We start from the raw sequence: 19,901 nt of genomic DNA, 5'->3' as shown, positions 1-19,901 counted from the left end.
GTGCTGAATGTGTTCAGTGAAGGTGAGGGGGTACCAATGCCACGTATCAGACGATATTACCGCTCTCTGCAGCCTGTCACTTCTGCTTTGCTAGGAGATTTCCTCTCTGGCCTGACGCTCCAGCCAGATGCAGCTGCAGACTCGCTACAGAGGTGGTGAAGGCCAGGGGAACAGTTACTCCAAATTGTGTTTTCTCTGAAATAACATGCATGGCAGCGTTTCCATAAAGAGAGAGCTGGTGTAGCGGCAGCAGGGGTGATAGCACCGTCTGGAAGTGAGAGAGGAATTTAAAGAGAAAGTTTACATGTCACTGATGGAAAGTGTCCCTCCCTTCCACAGAAGAGCTCAGTCTTAAGCGACTGTGGAGTTTAGAGATTGTTTCCTCCACATGCTTTTTTTACCGTCCATCTTCTGACTTTACTCCTGACTCTCGTTTTCCCTCTAAATATCTCTCTCTCTCTCTCCCTTTCTCTTGCACCCTCTCTTGTTCAATCGAGTACAGGCTTAACTGAATGAACAAAAAGACGGAATGCAATATGACATTTTATTAAATAGTTTGGGGAATGGCCACGTCTCTGAGGGAAGATCCTTGGCGCCAGATGTTTATGGCCACCCTGCTACTTGGTTTGCTGCTGGGAGGCTGGAGAATATAACCATTATTCGAGATAGAACTGATTGCAAGGACTGAATTAACATATGAAGTTATAGCAGAAGACATTTTGTTTATGACGAGATAAAATACAAATGAAATTAAAATACCTAGAGGAATGAAAGTTAAAGGCAGTAGTAGGTCTACTGAGCTCATAAAGCATGGATGAAGTATTTGTTTTTTTATCACTGAAGACTCAATTGATAAGATGACTGTGATATTGCAAAGCACCACTTGTGAAGAAGGCTACGATTATGCATGTAAGCCAACTTTATAATGTAAAATATGAATGAATATGCTTACAGACTATAGGAAACATGTTGTCTCTGATTATTATGGATCAAATCAAACTTGATTTGTCACATGCGCCGAATACAAGTGTAGACCTTATTGCGAAATGCTTACTTAAATGACTTACTTAACTCTTCTTGAACTGCACAGTTGGTTAACAAAATATTTACCAAATAAACTAAAGTAAAAAATTATAAAAAATAACACAATCAAATTAAAATAATGAGGCTATATACATACAGGGGGTACGGCCGAGTCAGTGTGCAGGTTAGTTGAAGTAATTTGTAGATGTAGGTAGGGGTGAAGTGACTAAGCATAGGTAATAAACAGCGAGTAGCAGCAGTGTACAAAACAAATGGGGGGGCGTGTCCATGTAAATAGTCTGGTGGCCATTTGATGAATTGTTCAGTCTCGAAGCTGTTAATAAGATTTTTGGTCCTAGACTTGACACTCTGGTACCGCTTGCCATGTGGTACAGTAGCAGAGATAACAGTCTATGACTTGGGTGACTGGAGTCTCTGACAATTTTAGGGGCTTTCCTCTGACACCGCCTAATATATAGGTCCTGGATGGCAGGAAGCTTGGCCCCAGTGATGAACTGGTCCATACGCACTACTCTCTGTAGCGCCTTATGGTCAGATGCCGAGCAGTTGCCATACCAGGCAGTGATGCAACCCGTCAGGATGCTCTCGATGGTGCAGCTGTAGAACGTTTTGAGGATCTGGGGACCCATGCCAAATCTTTTCAGTTTCCTGAGGGCGAAAAGGTTTTGTTGTGCCCTCTTCACGACTGTCTTGGTGTGTTTGGACTATGATAGTTTGTTGGTGATGTGGACACCAAGGAACTTGAAAGTCTCGACCCGCTCAACTACAGCCCCGTCGATGTTAATGGGGGCCTATTCGGCCCTCTTTTTCCTACGATACCAATCCATGATTGCTGGTAATGGAGTGTCGGTGTGGCCGTTCGACAAGCTGCTTTTGGGTTCACCTTAGTTCAAGTCCGCTCCTATGCAATCATATAGCTGTAAACAGCAGCAACCAGCCTGTGTAGACCAGTACACGGGAGTTCTCAAAGCCAGGCAGGGCACGACCATGTGTTATATAACACACCAGTGTTATATGGAGTTCCATACATTCTAATATATTGAATAGAGAGAAGAGAGTGATAGTGAGGGAGAGAAAACAGTTCAACACGTTTAAGGGGAAAGAGTAAGCCTGTGGGCTATACACCTGAAACCAAACAGAAACCTTAGACTGCAAACGTGTGCTAGATAAATATGACATGACAAAAATATACATAGAAATATACATAGACCTATGATGAGTGAAGTAATTCCTTGAACTGGGAAGCCTACACCCTGTCTATCCTGTACATATGACACTGACATTTGATTGATTTGTGCAGTCACGATAGCCACTACAACGAAAGCTATATTATAATAATGATGTATATTCATTGCTTGCAGAACTTAAGAATTAAATGACAATGAGTAGGCGGCAGGCCTAACGATGAGTATCGTCAGATAAACATAGGCTAGTCTTGAATTATACTTGCAAGCCACTACCAGTAGCATATGTGCCTGTGTCCCTGCAGACAATAGCCATATTTGGAAATAACTCTGTGCGCTCCCTGCAACAAAAAACTTTATGACACAAGACAACATATTGTTTAACAAATGGTTGAGTGTACCCCATGAATAGCCTCGGGAGTATGCATACAAGGAGCATTTATGATAAACCAGATCTGATAGCTGAAATGGAATAATATTATGTATCAACGTGGGATGACGGCTAAACACGGCCGTAAATCATAATTTATGTAATTTATCAAGCTGTCTTCTCCTGGGGGGAAACATTAAGCACAACACATTCTGGCAAATGCGCAATGCTACCACAAACACTGCGATGGAAAGGATACGCTGTAGCCTGGGATCTGAGGTTTTAAAGATGTACAGGGTCGTTGGTTGCGGCAGCAAGAGCGGCCCGGGTGGAGACAGTGGAGGTAGCCGCGGTGAATGTTGCAGCAGAGGAAGAAGGCCCAGAGACAGCCATCTTAGAGTTTTCCCCCTTGCTGGCAAAGCCAATTTCTGGAACTTTTTCCTCTCTTTGGGAGAAATGATCTCTTCTCCTGAGAACGGGATGCCGTCGACTGGGAGTTGCAGAGATGAGTCAAACACATTACATTAGTAGCCAGTAGGAGGAGCTCTTGGCTGGACAGGCCTGGGCTCATGATCCCCAGAATTTCATCATCTGACAATGGTCTCACTTGCGTGAGGAAATTGCATTTTTGTGCCCAGTTTATAGTCTACAAGGTAAATAGGTGAATGACGCTCCGCACATGGCCAATAGGAAAGAGTAGAAGAAATAAGACGCTGTGCTGATATGTTTTTATTCATTCCCACTATGCCCATAGATTTGGAAACAAAGTGAATTATGTTATGGATGAAGTTAAACGAGCCTTCAGACAAGCCTTCCTGATTGAACTTCTGTAAACTACATGAAATCAAATCAAATTAAATTCAATTGTATTTGTCACGTGCCGAATACAACAGGTGTAGGCCTTACTGTGAAATGCTTACTTAACCAACAATGAAGTTTTAAGAAAATAGAGTTAAAAAAAAAAATGTTACAAAATAAACTAAAGTTGAAAAAAAATTAGCACAGTAAAATAACAAGGCTATATACACCGGGTACCAGTACCGAGTCAATGTGCGGGGTAGAGGTTGGTCGAGCCTTTTGGACATAGACTTGGCGCTCCGGTACCGCTTGCCATGCGGTAGCAGAGAGAACAGTCTATGACTTGGGTGACTGGAGTCTTTGACAATTTTTGTGGCCTTCCTCTGACACCGCCTAGTATAGAGGTCCTGGATGGCAGGAAACCTGGCCTCAGTGATGTACTGGACCATATGGAGTACGCTCTGAATAGGTGTTGTCGTGCCCTCTTCACGACTGTCTTGGTGTGTTTGGACCATGATATTTTATTGGTGATGTGGGCACCAAGGAACTTGAAGCTCTCGACCCGCTCCACTACAGCCCCATCGATGTTAATGGGGGTGTGTTTGGCCCTCCTTTTCCTGTAGTCCAAGATCAGCTCCTTTGTCTTGCTCACATTGAGGGAAAGGTTTTTGTCCTGGCATCACACTGCCAGGTCTCTGACCTCCTCCCTATAGGCTGTCTCATTGTTGTCGGTGATCAGGCCTACCACCGTTGTGTTGTCAGCAAACTTAATGATGGTGTTGGAGTCATGCTTGGCCACGCAGTTGTGGGTGAACAGGGTGTACAGGAGGGGACTGAGCACGCACCCCTGAGGGGCCCCTCTGTTGAGGATCAGCGTGGCAGATGTGTTGTTGCCTACCTGTACCACCTGGGGGGGCGGCCCATCTGGAAGTCTAGGATCCAGTTGCAGAGGGGGGTGTTCAGTCTCAGGGTTCTTAGCTTAGTGATGAGCTTTGTGGGCACTATGGTTTTTAACGTTGAGCTGTATTCAATGAACAGCATTCTCACATAAGTGTTATTTTTGTCCAGGTGGGAAAGGGCAGTGTGAAGTGCAATTGAGATTGCGTCATCTGTGGATCTGTTAGTGCGGTATGTGAATTGGAGTGGGTCTAGGGTTTCCGGGATGATGGTGTTGAACTGTACTGAACTATAGGCATATGAATACACCCCTAGACTGTTTGTCTCTTGCCGTTGTCACAACGCGGTAGGAGATATGGGCTAGGACACGTCTTGACAGGCACGCCGCTACCCCGAGCCAGGCAGAAGCCACAGAGGCCATGCGAATCAGGACTTTTTTTGATTCACTTCAACACCTTTTCCACATGACATGTCATGCTCCTCGAGGGCCGAGCAGAAGCCGTCGTATAGGCAGAGTGCTGCTTTAGCATCCTAGAGGGGGACTTGTTCCATGCTGTCGACTGTCTCTAATATAGAATCCCAACATTGGCTCATCATCATCATCCACTCTGTACTCTCTCTATGATATTAGAACACAGTCTGGTTAACAGGACTCTCATTAGATTCATTTAATCCAATGATGCATATACAGTATAGTTTATGTAGCTCAGAGAGATGTAAAGGCCATGTGCAGTAATGATGGGACTGGCTCCATGGCCAGTCGTCTGTACAGTCTATGGTGTTTCTGTGGTGTTGAGGTTTGTTTTTCACAGTGGTGTCCCCTATTGTTTTACCAGTCAGTCCTGTGAGTCATCCTGCTCTTGGATCAGTATCGCTACTCCTTTTATATGATGTGAGGTTTTAGGGTCAGCTTATGAGTAACGTTTCACAGAATCATTATGAGTAATGTTTCACAGAATCATTATGAGTAACGTTTCACAGAATCATTATGAGTAACGTTTCACAGAATCATTATGAGTAACGTTTCACAGAATCATTATGAGTAACGTTTCACAGAATACATTTACTTCTTGACTGAAAGAAGCCAGCATGCTACACTGTGAGAGGGAGAGAGAAGAGGGGGTGAGACTGGTGGAGAGAAAAGGAATTAAACATTACTTTAAAGGGAAAGACGGAAGGAGTGATAGAAGGAGATATAGCTGGTTCCTAGGGGAGCATAACATCACAAGTCTCCCAGTGTGATGTGTCCAGACATCAGGAGAAGAGAGGCTGTGCTTGTCAGTGTCTCAGGGGTTAATTATGTTTGACTCCACTGCGTGTGCGTGCGTGTGTGTACATGTGGCTTTGTACGTGTGTGTGTGTGTGTGTGTGTGTGTGTGTGTGTGTGTGTGTGTGTGTGTGTGTGTGTGTGTGTGTGTGTGTGTGTGTGTGTGTGTGTGTGTGTGTGTGTGTGGGGGGGGGGGGGAAACATCCCCTTTGTTCCACTCGTTGTCTCTGGGAGGAGAACAAAGACAGTGACTGTCCTTTAGAGCTGGAGGAACACGAAAGCCTGTTATTAGAGGGGTCTGTAAGTATTAGCATTAACACTGTGACACGTCCTCTCTGCTGTGTCGGTATCAGAGCAGGCCCTGTGTCCCATGCTGAGGCCTGTCACTGAACAGGGGACAAATTGGTCTGTTAGGTTTGCCCCTGTTCACCTCCTCCCCGTGTCCTTGTCTGTCAACACCACAGACTTCTGCCTGGTTTTGGAGTGTTTTTAGTGGTGGTGGAGGAGCTTCAGAAAGCGGGCCCTCAGGCACAGAGGCACTGTCCCAGACACACTACACAGGCTACATGGAACCATGCTGTGAACACTGCCTAACCCCATCCAGCTGAGCTCTTTCTCTCTCATGTAGCCTACACTTTCTCTTATTTTGTCTTTTTATTTCTCTGTTTTCTCGTGACATCGTTTTTGCCCAATCTCTCCGTCTGTCTGTCTGTCTGTCTGTCTGTCTGTCTGTCTGTCTGTCTGTCTGTCTGTCTGTCTGTCTGTCTGTCTGTCTGTCTGTCTGTCTGTCTGTCTGTCTGTCTGTCTGTCTGTCTGTCTGTCTGTCTGTCTGTCTGTCTGTCTGTCTGTCTGTCTGTCTGTCTGTCTGTCTGTCTGTCTGTCTGTCTGTCTGTCTGTATGTATGTATGTATGTTTGTTTGTGTCATCTTTATCCATTGTCACATATACCTTGTATATTGCCATGTTGTAATATAACCAATCGATAAGGATTCAAAACCTTGTGTCTAGTCTCAGTGGGTGTCTAATCCATTGCCTCATACTCTGATCACAATATCACTTTCCCCACCAGTCGCTCCACCTTAAACATACCGCTCCTGAAATGGCCTCGTAAAATAAGACCTTCATGTTCAATTAAGTCTGCGACACGTGTTATTAAAGCGCGTGGCTGACACCTGCCCTGTACCCTCGGTATGCTGCTGCCTGCTGCTCAATCTGACTGCCGCTGCCTGCCTGGCTCATAATTGAGCAAGGCAGCCATTGATCTTATTCAAATTCCCCTCCTTAAGGAGAGGAGCGATCTCCCTGGCTGTGGATCAGGCCCTAATCAGGTCCTTGTTAGCCCCAGACCACGCTGTCTTTGGACCAGACCCAGGCAGGGAGCTTCACAGTGGAGGTCAGTCTAGGCCAGTCATTAATGGGGTTTAGGGATGGAGAGAGCCATCCGGATAGTTGGCCACTGGATGACTCATCCCTACGGATGGGGATCTAGTTATATTATGAATGTACAGTAGGCAGAGGTCAGATAAGTTGGTAAGCATTGTAATGGGGTTTGTGCAGTCTGCAGGTGCTCAGTTAGTGGGTTTGTCCATGTAAGAGGCTTAGGGAAGGAGATGGGTGTAGTTTTGAGAGCTGGTGTAGTGACTGTTATCAAAGCACTCTGTTAGTGACTTATGCTCTAACTCCAAGATTAAGTGAAGAGTTGTGAAATGTTAAAAAGCTTAGTGAATTATTGTAGTAATTTAATTGAAAGAAGAAGAAACCCAACTGATTTTCTAAGAGAAATGTGCTTTTTCTGCCATACTGTGCTCCTGCTCTCTTGCTGAGTTTTGGAGACATCTCCCAGCTCTCTGGAGCAGTGCTCTTGTCTCTGTCAAGGATCTGTCAGAGACATCCTTAGACTTTAGAAATGCAAACTCTGCTCTGCTGAAGATAAAGAGACTTTGCCGAAAGCGTCAGAGGGGTTTGGCACTGCCAGTCGTGACAATGCCCTACTTTGAAAAATAAGAGAGAGAGAGAGGAATCTGTGCCACGCGTGGTGCCATCCTCTAGTCAAGATAACTTTGAACTAGTTCCAAGATGAAGTGATCTGTGTCAGGGGCCCGTTGTGAATGTGCCCTTCATATCCTCACTGGTCCAAATTAATAGGCTTTCTGCCTGATAACTCTTCAAAGCAATTTATTATAATCACTATCTTTCATTAGTGTACTGTGGTTATACTATGATTATGACTTATTGGGTAGAGGCGTGTATTCTTCAAAAGATTGTCCTGGGTTTCGAGTTAATGTATTACTTATTAATACAGTATATTCATATATACAGTAGTCATGCCCATATGAAATCTATTCATATGTTCATTTTACATCTGCCGCCTATGGTGGAAAATGGGTCACCCACTGAACTGTTAAATATTGTTGTAATTATGTTTAATCTAAAGCTATTAGTATAGCTTACTCCTCCTTAGTGTCAAGTGCCCAATGGGTTATTGGGTAATGAACTGGTCCTAAGAGTCAACAGCATATTGCTATATGATGATCTGTGTACCCTTTGATATTGGGAACCCTTTGCAGGAACCCTATAATAGAATATACACTGAGTGTACAAAATATTAAGAACACCTTCCTAATATTGAGATGCACCCCCTTTTGCCTTCAGAACAGCCTGAATTCGTAAGGGCATGGTCTACAAAGTGTCGAAAGCATTCCACAGGGATGCTGGCCCATGTTGACTCCAATTGCTCTTGATACACATGGGAAATTGTTGAGCGTGAAAAACCCAGCAGCGTTGCAGTTCTTGACACAAACCTGTGTGCCTGGCAACTACTACCATACCCCTTTTCAAAGACACTTTAAATATTTTGTCTTTTGCATTCAGCCTCTGAATGGCACACATACGCAATCCATGTCTCAATTGTCTTAAGGCTTAACAATCCTTCTTTACCTGTCTCCTCCCCTTCATCTACACTGATTGAAGTGGTTTTAACAGGTGACATCAATAAGGGATTATAGCTTTCACCTGGATTCACCTGGTCAGTCTATCATGGAAAGAGCATGTTCCTAATGTTTTGTACACTCAGTGTATGCTTGTAATAATACAGTGATGTAATGTGTTGATATACAGATTGTTGATCTACGGCCAGTACTGCAGCCACATGGAGAATGCCCAGAAGATACTGGATGAACTCATCGCCACGCGGGAGGACGTTAAGATGAAAGTAGAGGTACAGTAACCACACACACACACACACTATCCCTCCCCCTCCCTTACCACCTGTTCAACATTGGTGCAAAGTTGATTCACAACCACCCATGGTGTTTTGAATCATGACATTTTACTATGATAGTTTGGCTTCCATCTAAAGCTACTGTACTGCAGTTGGACAAACAGCAATGGTCTGCAGTGAAAGATCTGCTAAACCTGGAATCCCCAGCTGGCCCAAATCGTGGCCCACTGCTGAGCCAGCCATGCTGGTGGGTTGACCCGGCTCTAGTACTGTAGCATACAGTGCATTCCCTTTTCCACATTTTGTTACATTACAGCCTTACTCTAAAATGGATTAAATAAATGTTTTGCCTTATCAATCTTAAAGCTGCCGTGGTCATCCCCCTCTTCAAAGGGGGTGACACTCTAGACCCTAACTGTTACAGACCTATATCCATCCTGCCCTGCCTTTCTAAAGTCTTCGAAAGCCAAGTCAATAAACAGATCACTGACCATTTAGAATCCCACCGTACCTTCTCCACTATGCAATCTGGTTTCTGAGCTGGTCACGGGTGCACCTCGGCCACGCTCAAGGTACTAAATGATATCATAACCGCCATCGATAAAAGACAGTACTGTGCAGCCGTCTTCATCGACCTGGCCAAGGCTTTCGACTCTGTCAATCACCGTATTCTTATTGGCAGACTCAATAGCCTTGGTTTCTCAAATGACTGCCTCACCTGGTTCAGACAGAGCTCAATGTGTCAAATCAGAGGGCCTGTTATCCGGACCTCTGGCAGTCTCTATGGGGGTACCACAGGGTTCAGTTCTCGGGCCGACTCTTGTCTCTGTATATATCAACGATGTCGCTCTTGCTGCGGGTGATTCCCTGATCCACCTCTACGCAGATGACGCCATTCTGTATACATCTGGCCCTTCCTTGGACACTGTGTTAACTAACCTCCAAACAAGCTTCAATGCCATACAACACTCCTTCTGTGGTCTCCAACTGCTCTTAAACGCTAGTAAAACCAAATGCATGCTTTTCAACCGTTCACTGCCCACACCCGCCCGCCCGACTAGCATCACTACTCTGGACGGTTCTATCTTAGAATATGTGGACAACTACAAATATCTAGGTGTCTGGCTAGACTGTAAACTCTCCTTCCAGACTCATATTAAACATCTCCAATCCAAAATAAAATCTAAAATCGGCTAGCTATTGCGCAACATAGCCTCCTACGCTCACGCCGCCAAACATACCCTCGTAAAACTGACTATCCTACCGATCCTCGACTTCGGCGATGTCATTTACATAATAGCTTCCAATCCTCTACTCATCAAATTGGATGCAGTCTATCACAGTGCCATCCGTTTTGTCATCAAAGCCCCATATACCACCCACCACTGCGACATTTACATTTACATTTAACTCATTTAGCAGACGCTCTTATCCAGAGCGACTTACAAATTGGTGCATTCACCTTATGATATCCAGTGGAACAACCACTTTACAATAGTGCATCTAAATCTTTTAGGGGGGGGGGGGGGTTAGAAGGATTACTTTATCCTATCCCAGGATAGGATAAAGTTGGCTGGCCCTCGCTACATATTCGTCGCCAGACCCACTGGCTCCAGGTCATCTACAAGTCGATGCTAGGTAAAGCTCCGCCTTATCTCAGCTCACTGGTCAGGATAACAACACCCACCCATAGCTCACGCTCTAGCATGTATATTTCACTAGCCATCCCCAAAGCCAACTCCTCCTTTGGCCGCCTTTCCTTCCAGTTCACTGCTGCCAATGACTGGAACGAATTGCAAAAATTGCTGAAGCTGGAGACTTATATTTCCCTCACTAACTTTAAACATCAGCTATCTGAGCAGCTAACCGATCGCTGCACCTGTACATAGCCCACCCAATCTACCTACCTCATCTCCATATTGCTTTTATTTACTTTTCTGCTCTTTTGCACACCAGTATTTCTACTTGCACATCATCATCTGCTCATCTATCACTCCAGTGTTCATTTGCTAAATTGTAACTATTTCGTTACTATGGCCTATTTATTGCCTTACCTCCTCACGCAATTTGCACACACTATATAGAGACTTTCTTTTTTCTATTGTGTTATTGACTGAACGCTTGTTTATTCCATGTGTAAATCTGTTGTTGTTTGTGTCGCACTGCTTTGCTTTATCTTGGCCAGGTCGCAGTTGTAAATGAGAACTTCTTCTCAACTAGCTTACCTGGTTAAATAAAGGTGAAAATAAAAATAAATAAACACACAATACCCCATAATACAAAGTGAAAACAGGTTTTTAGATTTTTATTTTATTTACATAAGTATTCAAACCCGTTTGCTATGAAACTCGAAATTGAGCTCAGGTGCATCCTGTTTCCATTGATCATCCTTGAGATGTTTCTACAACTTGATTGGAGTCCACCTGTGGTAAATTCAATTGATTGGACATGATTTGGAAAGGCACACACCTGGCTATATAAGGTCCCACAGTTGACAGTGCATGTCAGAGCAAAAACCAAGCCATGAGGTCGAATTAATTGTCCATAGAGCTCCGAGACAGGATTGTGTCGAGGCACAGATCTGGGGAAGGGTACCAAAAAATGTCTGCAGTATTGACGGTCCCCAAGAACACAGTGGCCTCCATCATTCTTAAATGGAAGAAGTTTGGAACCACCAAGACTCTTTCTAGAACTGGCCGCCCCGGCCAACCTGAGCAATCGGAGGAGAAGGGCCTTGGTCAGGGAGGTGACCAAGAACCCAATGGTCACTCTGACAGATGGGAGAACCTTTCAGAAGGACAACCATCTCTACAGCACTCCACCAATCAGGCTTTTTATGGTAGAGTGGTCAGACGGAAGCCACTCCTCAGTAAAAGGCACATGACAGCCCTATTGGAGTTTGCCAAAAGGCATCTAAAGGACTCTCAGACTATGAGAAACAAGATTCTCTGGTCTGATGAAAACAATATTTTACTTTTTGGGGTCAAGGGGTCTGAATACTTTCCGAATGCCCTGTAAGTAGAAGGCGGGTCTCTAGGTCCCAGTACGGACGCCTGGAGATGTCCTAACACAGTGAAACACACTTAACCGTGAGGAGCAGAGGTCTACAGAACAGTACTGTACAGTGTCCAACTGCCCTCTGTCACTGAGGGACATGTACTTCCCGGTCAGCCCTAAACACACATATTACAGTTAATACACATATTACAGGATGTAAAACCCCCTGGCTGGAAGCGAGCATTGGAGAGAGGACATAGAGAACTCTGTCTGTGTTAGGGACATAGTAACTTCTCTGTAGCAAACTGGACCCAAACCAACTCAGAAGTGATGATAGAGGAAGGGTAGTTACTGATGATAGGAGAAGGCTATCTCTGTGGTGAAGGGGGATTAGGGTAGACTAGGGTGCAGGATAGGGGGAAGGCCTGAGATTGACCATTGTAGTGGTTTCTTCCTGCTCATTCTAACTGTGTTTGTGTGAGAGTGTTCTCTCTCTCTCTCTCTCTCTCTCTCTCTCTCTCTCTCTCTCTCTCTCTCTCTCTCTCTCACACACACACACAACAATGTGGCTTTTAAATTGGATAAGCATCAGAGTTATCCCTTCAGGAGAGAGAGAGAGACATCAGGTCTGATAATCTTTGTGTAGAGCAGAAGACATCATTCAGCATCTACTGGGTTACGATGGCTCATGGTCTGTCTCAATGCATTACAATGCAGCTGTATGGCTCGTTGTTTTTCTTAATAAAAAAGGAGATTGTTATGGCTATTATTCAGACAGGGACGAATGTGTTCTTTATTACTCATACAGTAAAGGAATATCCATATCAGTATGAATGGCCTGATGTAGTTGTTCACTAAGGGGTAAGGACAGACAGGGATTTGATACCTTTTAATAAGCTGTTGATACTGTTGTTGGAAGGCACAACTGTAGCAAAGTGGTGTAGTGATAGTTTGAAATGACACTTTTGTATCAGAATGTGTACACTTTGGCTGCTGTTGTAGTTATCAACTGTGAAATGTATGATGTTTCTTGTTGTTGTTGTAGGAGTGCACTATGAAGGTGCAAGAGGGCAAGTTCAAGCTCCAGGACCTGCTGGTAGTACCCATGCAGCGGGTTCTCAAGTACCACCTCCTACTTAAGGTAAGGTGCATCGCAAACCTAAACTCAGCAAAAAAAAGAAACGTCTTCTCACTGTCAACTGCGTTTATTTTCAGCAAACTTAACATGTGTAAATATTTGTATGAACATAACAATATTCAACAACTAAGACATAAACTGAACAAGTTCCACAGACATGTGACTAACAGAAATGGAATAATGTGTCCCTGAACAAAGGGGGGGTCAACATCAAAAGTAACAGTCAGTATCTGGTGTGGCCACCAGCTGCATTAAGTACTGCAGTGCATCTCCTCCTCATGGACTGCACCAGATTTGCCAGTTCTTGCTGTGAGATGTTACCCCACTTTTCCACCAAGGCACCTGCAAGTTCCCGGACATTTCTGGGGTGAATGGCCCTAGCCCTCACCCTCCGATCCAACAGGTCCCAGACGTGCTCAATGGGATTGAGATCTGGGTTCTTTGCTGCCAATGGCAGAACACTGACATTCCTGTTTTGCAGGAAATCACGCAGTATGGCTGGTGGCATTGTCATGCTGGAGGGTCATGTCAGGATGAGCCTGTAGGAAGGGTACCACATGACAGAGGAGGATGTATTCCCTGTAATGCACAGTGTTGAGATTGCCTGCAATGACAACAAGCTCAGTCCGATGATGCTGTGACACACCGCCCCAGACCATGACGGACCCTCCACCTCCAAATCGATCCCGCTCCAGAGTACAGGCCTCGGTGTAACGCTCATTCCGTTGACGATAAACACGAATCCGACCATCACCCCTGGTGAGACAAAAACGCGACTTGTCAGTGAAGAGCACTTTTTGCCAGTCCTGTCTGGTCCAGCGACAGTGGGTTTGTGCCCATAGGCGACGTTGTTGCCGGTGATGTCTGGTGAGGACCTGCCTTACAACAGGCCTACAAGCCCTCAGTCCAGCCACTCTCAGCCTATTGCGAACAGTCTGAGCAATGATGGAGGGATTGTGCATTCCTGGTGTAACTCGGGCAGTTGTTGTTGCCATCCTGTATCTGTCCCGCAGGTGTGATGTTCGGATGTACCAATCCTGTGCAGATGTTGTTGCACATGGTCTGCCACAGCGAGGACGTTCAGCTGTCCATCCTGTCTCCCTGTAGTGCTGTTTTAGGCGTCTCACAGTACGGACATTGCAATTTATTGCCCTGGCCACATCTGCAGTCCTCATGCCTCCTTGCAGCATGCCTAAGGCATGTTCACGCAGATGAGCAGGGACCCTGTGTATCTTTCTTTTGGTGTTTTTCAGAGTCAATAGAAATGCCTCTTAATTGCCTACCGTCTGTAAGCTGTTAGTGTCTTAACGACCGTTCCACAGGTGCATGTTCATTAATTGTTTATGGTTCATTGAACAAGCATGGAAAACAGTGTTTAAACCCTTTACAATGAAGATCTGTGAAGTTATTTGGATTTTTACGAATTATGTTTGAAAGACAGGGTCCTTTTGCTGAGTTTACATTACAACTTGTGCCAGCCGTTATGCATTCATGTCAATGGCAGTACTGTGACACATTTACATGAATCCTCAGTACCATCACTCTTCACAAAAAAGGGACATTTTTCAAGACAATATGAACGTCATGAGATTTTCTTGGTATAGCTGTTGAATATGCTAGGGGTTTCTCTAGGAATTGCTGTTGAATATGCTAGGTGTTTCTCTTGGTATAGCTGTTGAATATGCTAGGTTTTTCTCTTGGTATAGCTGTTGAATATGCTAGGTGTTTCTCTAGGAATTGCTGTTGAATATGCTAGGTGTTTCTCTTGGTATAGCTGTTGAATATGCTAGGTGTTTCTCTTGGTATAGCTGTTGAATATGCTAGGTTTTTCTCTTGGTATAGCTGTTGAATATGCTAGGTTTTTCTCTTGGTATAGCTGTTGAATATGCTAGGTGTTTCTCTAGGAATTGCTGTTGAATATGCTAGGTGTTTCTCTTGGTATAGCTGTTGAATATGCTAGGGGTTTCTCTAGGAATTGCTGTTGAATATGCTAGGTGTTTCTCTTGGTATAGCTGTTGAATATGCTAGGTGTTTCTCTTGGTATAGCTGTTGAATATGCTAGGGGTTTCTCTTGGTATAGCTGTTGAATATGCTAGGTGTTTTAAGGGTCAATCTCACTCGAGCGCCCACTCAGTACACATCTTGGTGTCCCTCTGTTTCCCCCTCATCCCATTCCTCTACAAGGCCCTGTGTCTCTGGGTCCCTATGCCCACCCACATGGATTAAACATGCAGACTGTGTGGCCAGTACGCACAGAGACCCAACGGAGCCTTCTTCCAGGAACTCTCCCATAGTAGTCATGTTAGTAAAAACAAGCTGGTCAGGCAGTCTGATTCAAAACAGAATGAATTAACTAGTCAGCTCAATAATGAATGAGGTGGGTTTAGTTGGTGACGTGGGTATGGAGAGAGTAGAGGTGAGCAGAGTGCATGGCAGGTGATGATGGGTGGACTGCAGTGAGTGGTTTTTCAACTCAGACTGGACTGACTGACTGACTGGCTGAATGGCCTGCAGGACTTCAAGAGAAGAGAAACTGTGTTCAAATCAGCCATGCTGTAATCGTATTACATGCAGCCCATTTCACTGCTTCCCATAGCTTTGTGGTAAAGGATTAATATGCTGTGGCCTCAGGGCTTCAACTGATAGGCTGTGTGTGTGTGTGTGTGTGTGTGTGTGTGTGTGTGTGTGTGTGTGTGTGTGTGTGTGTGTGTGTGTGTGTGTGTGTGTGTGTGTGTGTGTGTGTGTGTGTGTGTGTGTGTGTGTGTGTGTGTGTGTGTGTGTGTGTGTGTGCGTGCGTGTGTAAGCCTTAGCATCTTTACTTCATGACCTGGGTGTTGCAGATTCCACTGTGATGAAGACATAGCTGGTCTTTGTCAGAATTATCATAATTACACAGTACATAGCTCATAATATATTGTATACTGTAGCAAATCATTCTGTCTTCAATGAAGCAGCCAGCAGGCCTCAACTCACCAAAAGCCTCATCTTACACCATCACTCTCATATTATCTCCCCACGCTCCTAAAAACTGCTGAAGCATGAAGTCCAGCTGAATGGGTCAGTTGTAAGATCACATGCTGTGTATGTACATATGTTCCACTAGTGCCGTGCCTCTGATAGGCAGAGAGAATAGATGTGTACTGGCCTAAAATAACCCTCATTGTTTGCAGCAGCATTCATATTTTTGGGAAAAACGCACAGATTTTCTCATAAAGTATTCACTGTATTTATGCAGTAAAACACATTTTGAGGTGACGATGTTTAGTGAGAGTTCATACAAGTTACATGAGTGTAACTTACAGGGAGTTGATCTGTTTCTCTCCGCAGTGTGTGGCTGTCATACTGAGTTATGTCAATGTTTTGTGGAGTGTGTGGTGTATTTTGGTGTATAGTGTGCTCCACTGATGGAATGTAACATTCCCTTACAGGAGCTGGTGAGTCATTCAACTGACCGACCTGAGAGACAGCAGCTCAAGGAGGCGTTGGAGGCCATGCAGGTGTGTATGTGTGTGTGTGTGTTTGTGTGTGTGCACGTGCACATGCACGTTTGTGACGTTATTCTGGATATGACCATTGATTACATGTTTCTATTCATTCAGAATAATGCTTGGGAGCATAGTGTAAAAAGTTATATTGTAGCTCTAACTCGGGCAAGATATAATAGATGTTGTTCAGATGTACTGGTGTAAAACAATGCATCTCTGTCTCTGAAGGACCTGGCTATGTACATCAATGAAGTGAAGAGAGACAATGAAACCTTGAAGAAGATTAGTGAATTCCAGAACTCCATCGAAAACCTTGTAAGTAACTCTGATTGCTGTAAATGACAGTACTTTCCTACAATCAGCACTGATGCTTCATCGATAAGGAATTTTTTAACCCTTTTGAGATTTATTGAGCGTCAATTGCCCGTCCCTCTGGCCCCAACTCGTTCCTCAACATCTCTCAGTGGACAGCCTGGAACATTTCTTCTCTCTCTCTCTCTCTCTCTCTCTCACTTTCTCCACTCTCTGCCTACCTCATCCCTCGCTTTACCTGTCCCACTCATCTGCAATTATCATGTCTCTAATAAATCATTTATTCTCCCAGAGCGTGAGCAGACAGGCTTTTTAAGTCTCCACGAATCCCAAACTTAAGTGTGTCGCACAAGGCAGTGTTAAGTCTAACAGCAGCTGGCTTTTAATGGCCTTAATATGTGTTTTAAGTGAAGCCTTAGGGATAGAGAGCCACAGGCTGCTACTTCAGATATGTCTGTACGTCTGTATGCCCATTGTATCCCGGACAAGATATAACTGACACATTCTGAAGGGGGTCATACGGTCAGAGGTGAAATACTCATGAATGTCAGTGTTATGATAGCAGAATTAAATTACACTCACATTTCCCATTTGGACATCTTGATGTTTAATACAGCACAAGTCAGTTCAGTGCCTTGGGCGATGGAAAACTTAATTCAATGAGATTTAACCAGGTTAGATGAATAATTAATAACATTGAGTAAAGTAGACAACAGTGTGCTGCTCTCATCCATACCTACTGTTTATACTACCACTTTTATTGACCACTGGGGAAACCAGAGATGTACAGCATCAGATTAACACTGGCATGTGTATGTGGCCCAAGCAGCAGGTCAAACTGGTGGAGTATGGCAGACCAAAGATAGATGGAGAGCTCAAGGTGTCCTCCATAGTCAACCGAACAAAGCAGGACCGGTGAGTGGTCAAGCTTCGCTATGAAAGCCAGACTTACTGAATGTGTGGTACTCGAATGAGGTCATAAACAGACTTAGTAATGGAGAACACGTGTTCAGAGCTCTAACAGGTGTTTTATGCTTCTTTTCCCAAGGTACATATTCCTGTTTGATAAAGTGGTCATAGTGTGCAAGCGGAAAGGTTACTGCTATGAACTGAAGGAGATCATTGAGCTGCAGTCGTACAAAATGTCTGACGACCCCATGAACAACAGGGACATGAAGAAGGTAGGCAGCAGCGTTGAGCACTTTAAAACGAGGGACGCACAATTTCCCTCAGCAGCCTGCTGAAGGGACACGCTCAGCCCAGGTTCTGCAATATCTTAGCAAAGTTTACAAATGGTGTCCTTGAGGTAGAATTGCGGTGACGGTAATTTCAGATAAGCGAGCTCATGTGTAATGCATCAAAGTGTCAGATCTGTATGCATTGTGCAAGCCTATGCTCTGAAGAACATGTAAATGAAATGAAGGTAATTTATAATACTGCCGTGTGCATTTTCCACCAATCTAACCATTCTTTTGAATCTGCATGTGTGGTCGTGTGCATGTGTAACTGAATCTTCTCTGGTGTGTTTCTCTTTGCATGCTTACCAGTCGAGTGGAAAAATGGTAAGCTGAAGCAATCCTTAACTCATCTTCTCATTGCAGCTAGTGTGTGTGTGTGTGTGTGTGGGTGTGGTGTTGGGTCATGCCATGATTGCATGTGCACCCACTGGCTATGTGATTCTCTTACGCTTTTGTCAGATGCATTCCCAAGCATGAACAGTATCTCTTGGTTAGCTCCAAAGGGAATGTGTAGGTTATAAAAATGACATTTTATTAGTATACATCATTGTGTAGGTGAAGTTGTTACAACCCTCCCAATTGCCCGTCCCCCACACAGCGGTGTAAAGTAAAAATACTTTAAAGTCGTTTTTTGGAGTACCTGTACTATTTATATTTTTCACAATTTTTACTTCACTAAATACATTTTAGGGCTCCCGAGTGGCGCAGCGGTCTATGGCACTGCATCTCAGTGCAAGAGGCGTCACTGCAGTCCCTGGTTCGAAACCAGGCTGCATCACATCTGGCTGTGATTGGGAGTCCCATAGGGCGGCGCACAATTGGCACAGCGTCGTCAGGGTTTGGCCGGGGTAGGCCGTCATTATAATTAAGAATTTGTTCTTAACTGACTTGCCTAGTTAAATAAAGGTTACATTTTTTTTAAATCCTGAAGAAGATAATGTACTTTATACTCCATACATTTTCCCTGACATCCAAATGTACTCGTTAAATTTTGAATGGTTAGCAGAACAGGAATATGGTCCAATTCACACTGTTATCAAGAGAACATTCCTGGTCATCCCTACTGCCTCTGGGGGACTTACTAAACACACATGCTTTGTTTGTAAATTATGTCTGAGTGTTGGATTGTGCCTCTTGGCTATCCATAAATTTAAAAAACAAAAAAATTGTGCCATCTGGTTTGCTTAATATAAGGAATTTGAAATGATTTATACTTTTGAAACTCTAGTATATTTAAAACCAAATACTTCTAGACATTTACTCAAGTAGTATTTTAATGAGTGACTGTCACTTTTACTTGAGTCATTTTCTATTAAGGTGTCTTTACTTTTATTCAAGTATGACAATTGGCTACTTTTTCCACCACTGCTCTCCTCCACTCTCTCCATCAATGCCTCTGTTTCTTTCTTTCCTCTATCGCTTCCTCATCCTCTCTTTCTCTGCAGTGGTCCTACGGCTTCTACCTGATCCACCTGCAAGGGAAGCAGGGTTTCCAGTTCTTCTGTAAAACAGAGGACACCAAGAGGAAATGGATGGAGCAGTTTGAGATGGCCATGTGAGTACAGTAGTAGATCTACTGTAGCAATATACATCACCGTGGAGCTTTTAGACGAATCAGATCCATTTCAAACTCGCTATGTATATTTCCTCCAATCCTGAAGGTCAAACATCAAGCCGGAGAAAGCCACGGCCAATCAGCACAACTTCCAGATGCACACGTTTGAGAAGGACACCAACTGCCGAGCCTGCAAGATGCTGCTGAGGTGAGACTTGGAAAAAGCCGCAAGGACTCCTCCTATGTACCTGTACACCTACATCAGATCGTTCACGTGGCCTTATCATGCACTTTGTTGACAGAAGACATCACTGTTTTTCAATGGGATGTTAGTGGTACTTACTGATGCTACACACTTAATGTGTTATGCGGTCTTTTGAGGCTGCCAGCTTCAAT

The 19,901-nt window shown here is 44.2% G+C and overlaps 1 protein-coding gene across 10 annotated transcripts in view; it reads left to right on the top strand.

Annotated features, from left to right (window-relative positions):
* Positions 1-19,901, top strand: part of LOC106565324 (guanine nucleotide exchange factor VAV2) — a 216,728-nt gene that overhangs the window by 187,504 nt on the left and 9,323 nt on the right. For 5 of the 10 annotated variants that reach the window (XM_082955330.1, XM_045690551.2, XM_014132348.3 and 2 more), the window contains 9 exons: positions 8,678-8,777; positions 12,823-12,918; positions 16,344-16,412; positions 16,629-16,715; positions 17,539-17,627; positions 17,761-17,893; positions 18,260-18,274; positions 19,396-19,505; positions 19,612-19,713. In XM_082955330.1, coding sequence (XP_082811456.1) covers positions 8,678-8,777; positions 12,823-12,918; positions 16,344-16,412; positions 16,629-16,715; positions 17,539-17,627; positions 17,761-17,893; positions 18,260-18,274; positions 19,396-19,505; positions 19,612-19,713 — 801 coding nt within the window. The remainder of the gene's footprint in view (positions 1-8,677; positions 8,778-12,822; positions 12,919-16,343; positions 16,413-16,628; positions 16,716-17,538; positions 17,628-17,760; positions 17,894-18,259; positions 18,275-19,395; positions 19,506-19,611; positions 19,714-19,901) is intronic. The other 5 variants (XM_082955328.1, XM_082955329.1, XM_014132380.3 and 2 more) reach the window with 3 other exon arrangements.

Source organism: Salmo salar, chromosome 01, assembly GCF_965601325.2.
Source record: "Salmo salar chromosome 01, fSalSal1, whole genome shotgun sequence".
Lineage (NCBI taxonomy): Eukaryota > Metazoa > Chordata > Actinopteri > Salmoniformes > Salmonidae > Salmo > Salmo salar.
This window is presented reverse-complemented; position numbering and strand designations above follow the sequence as displayed.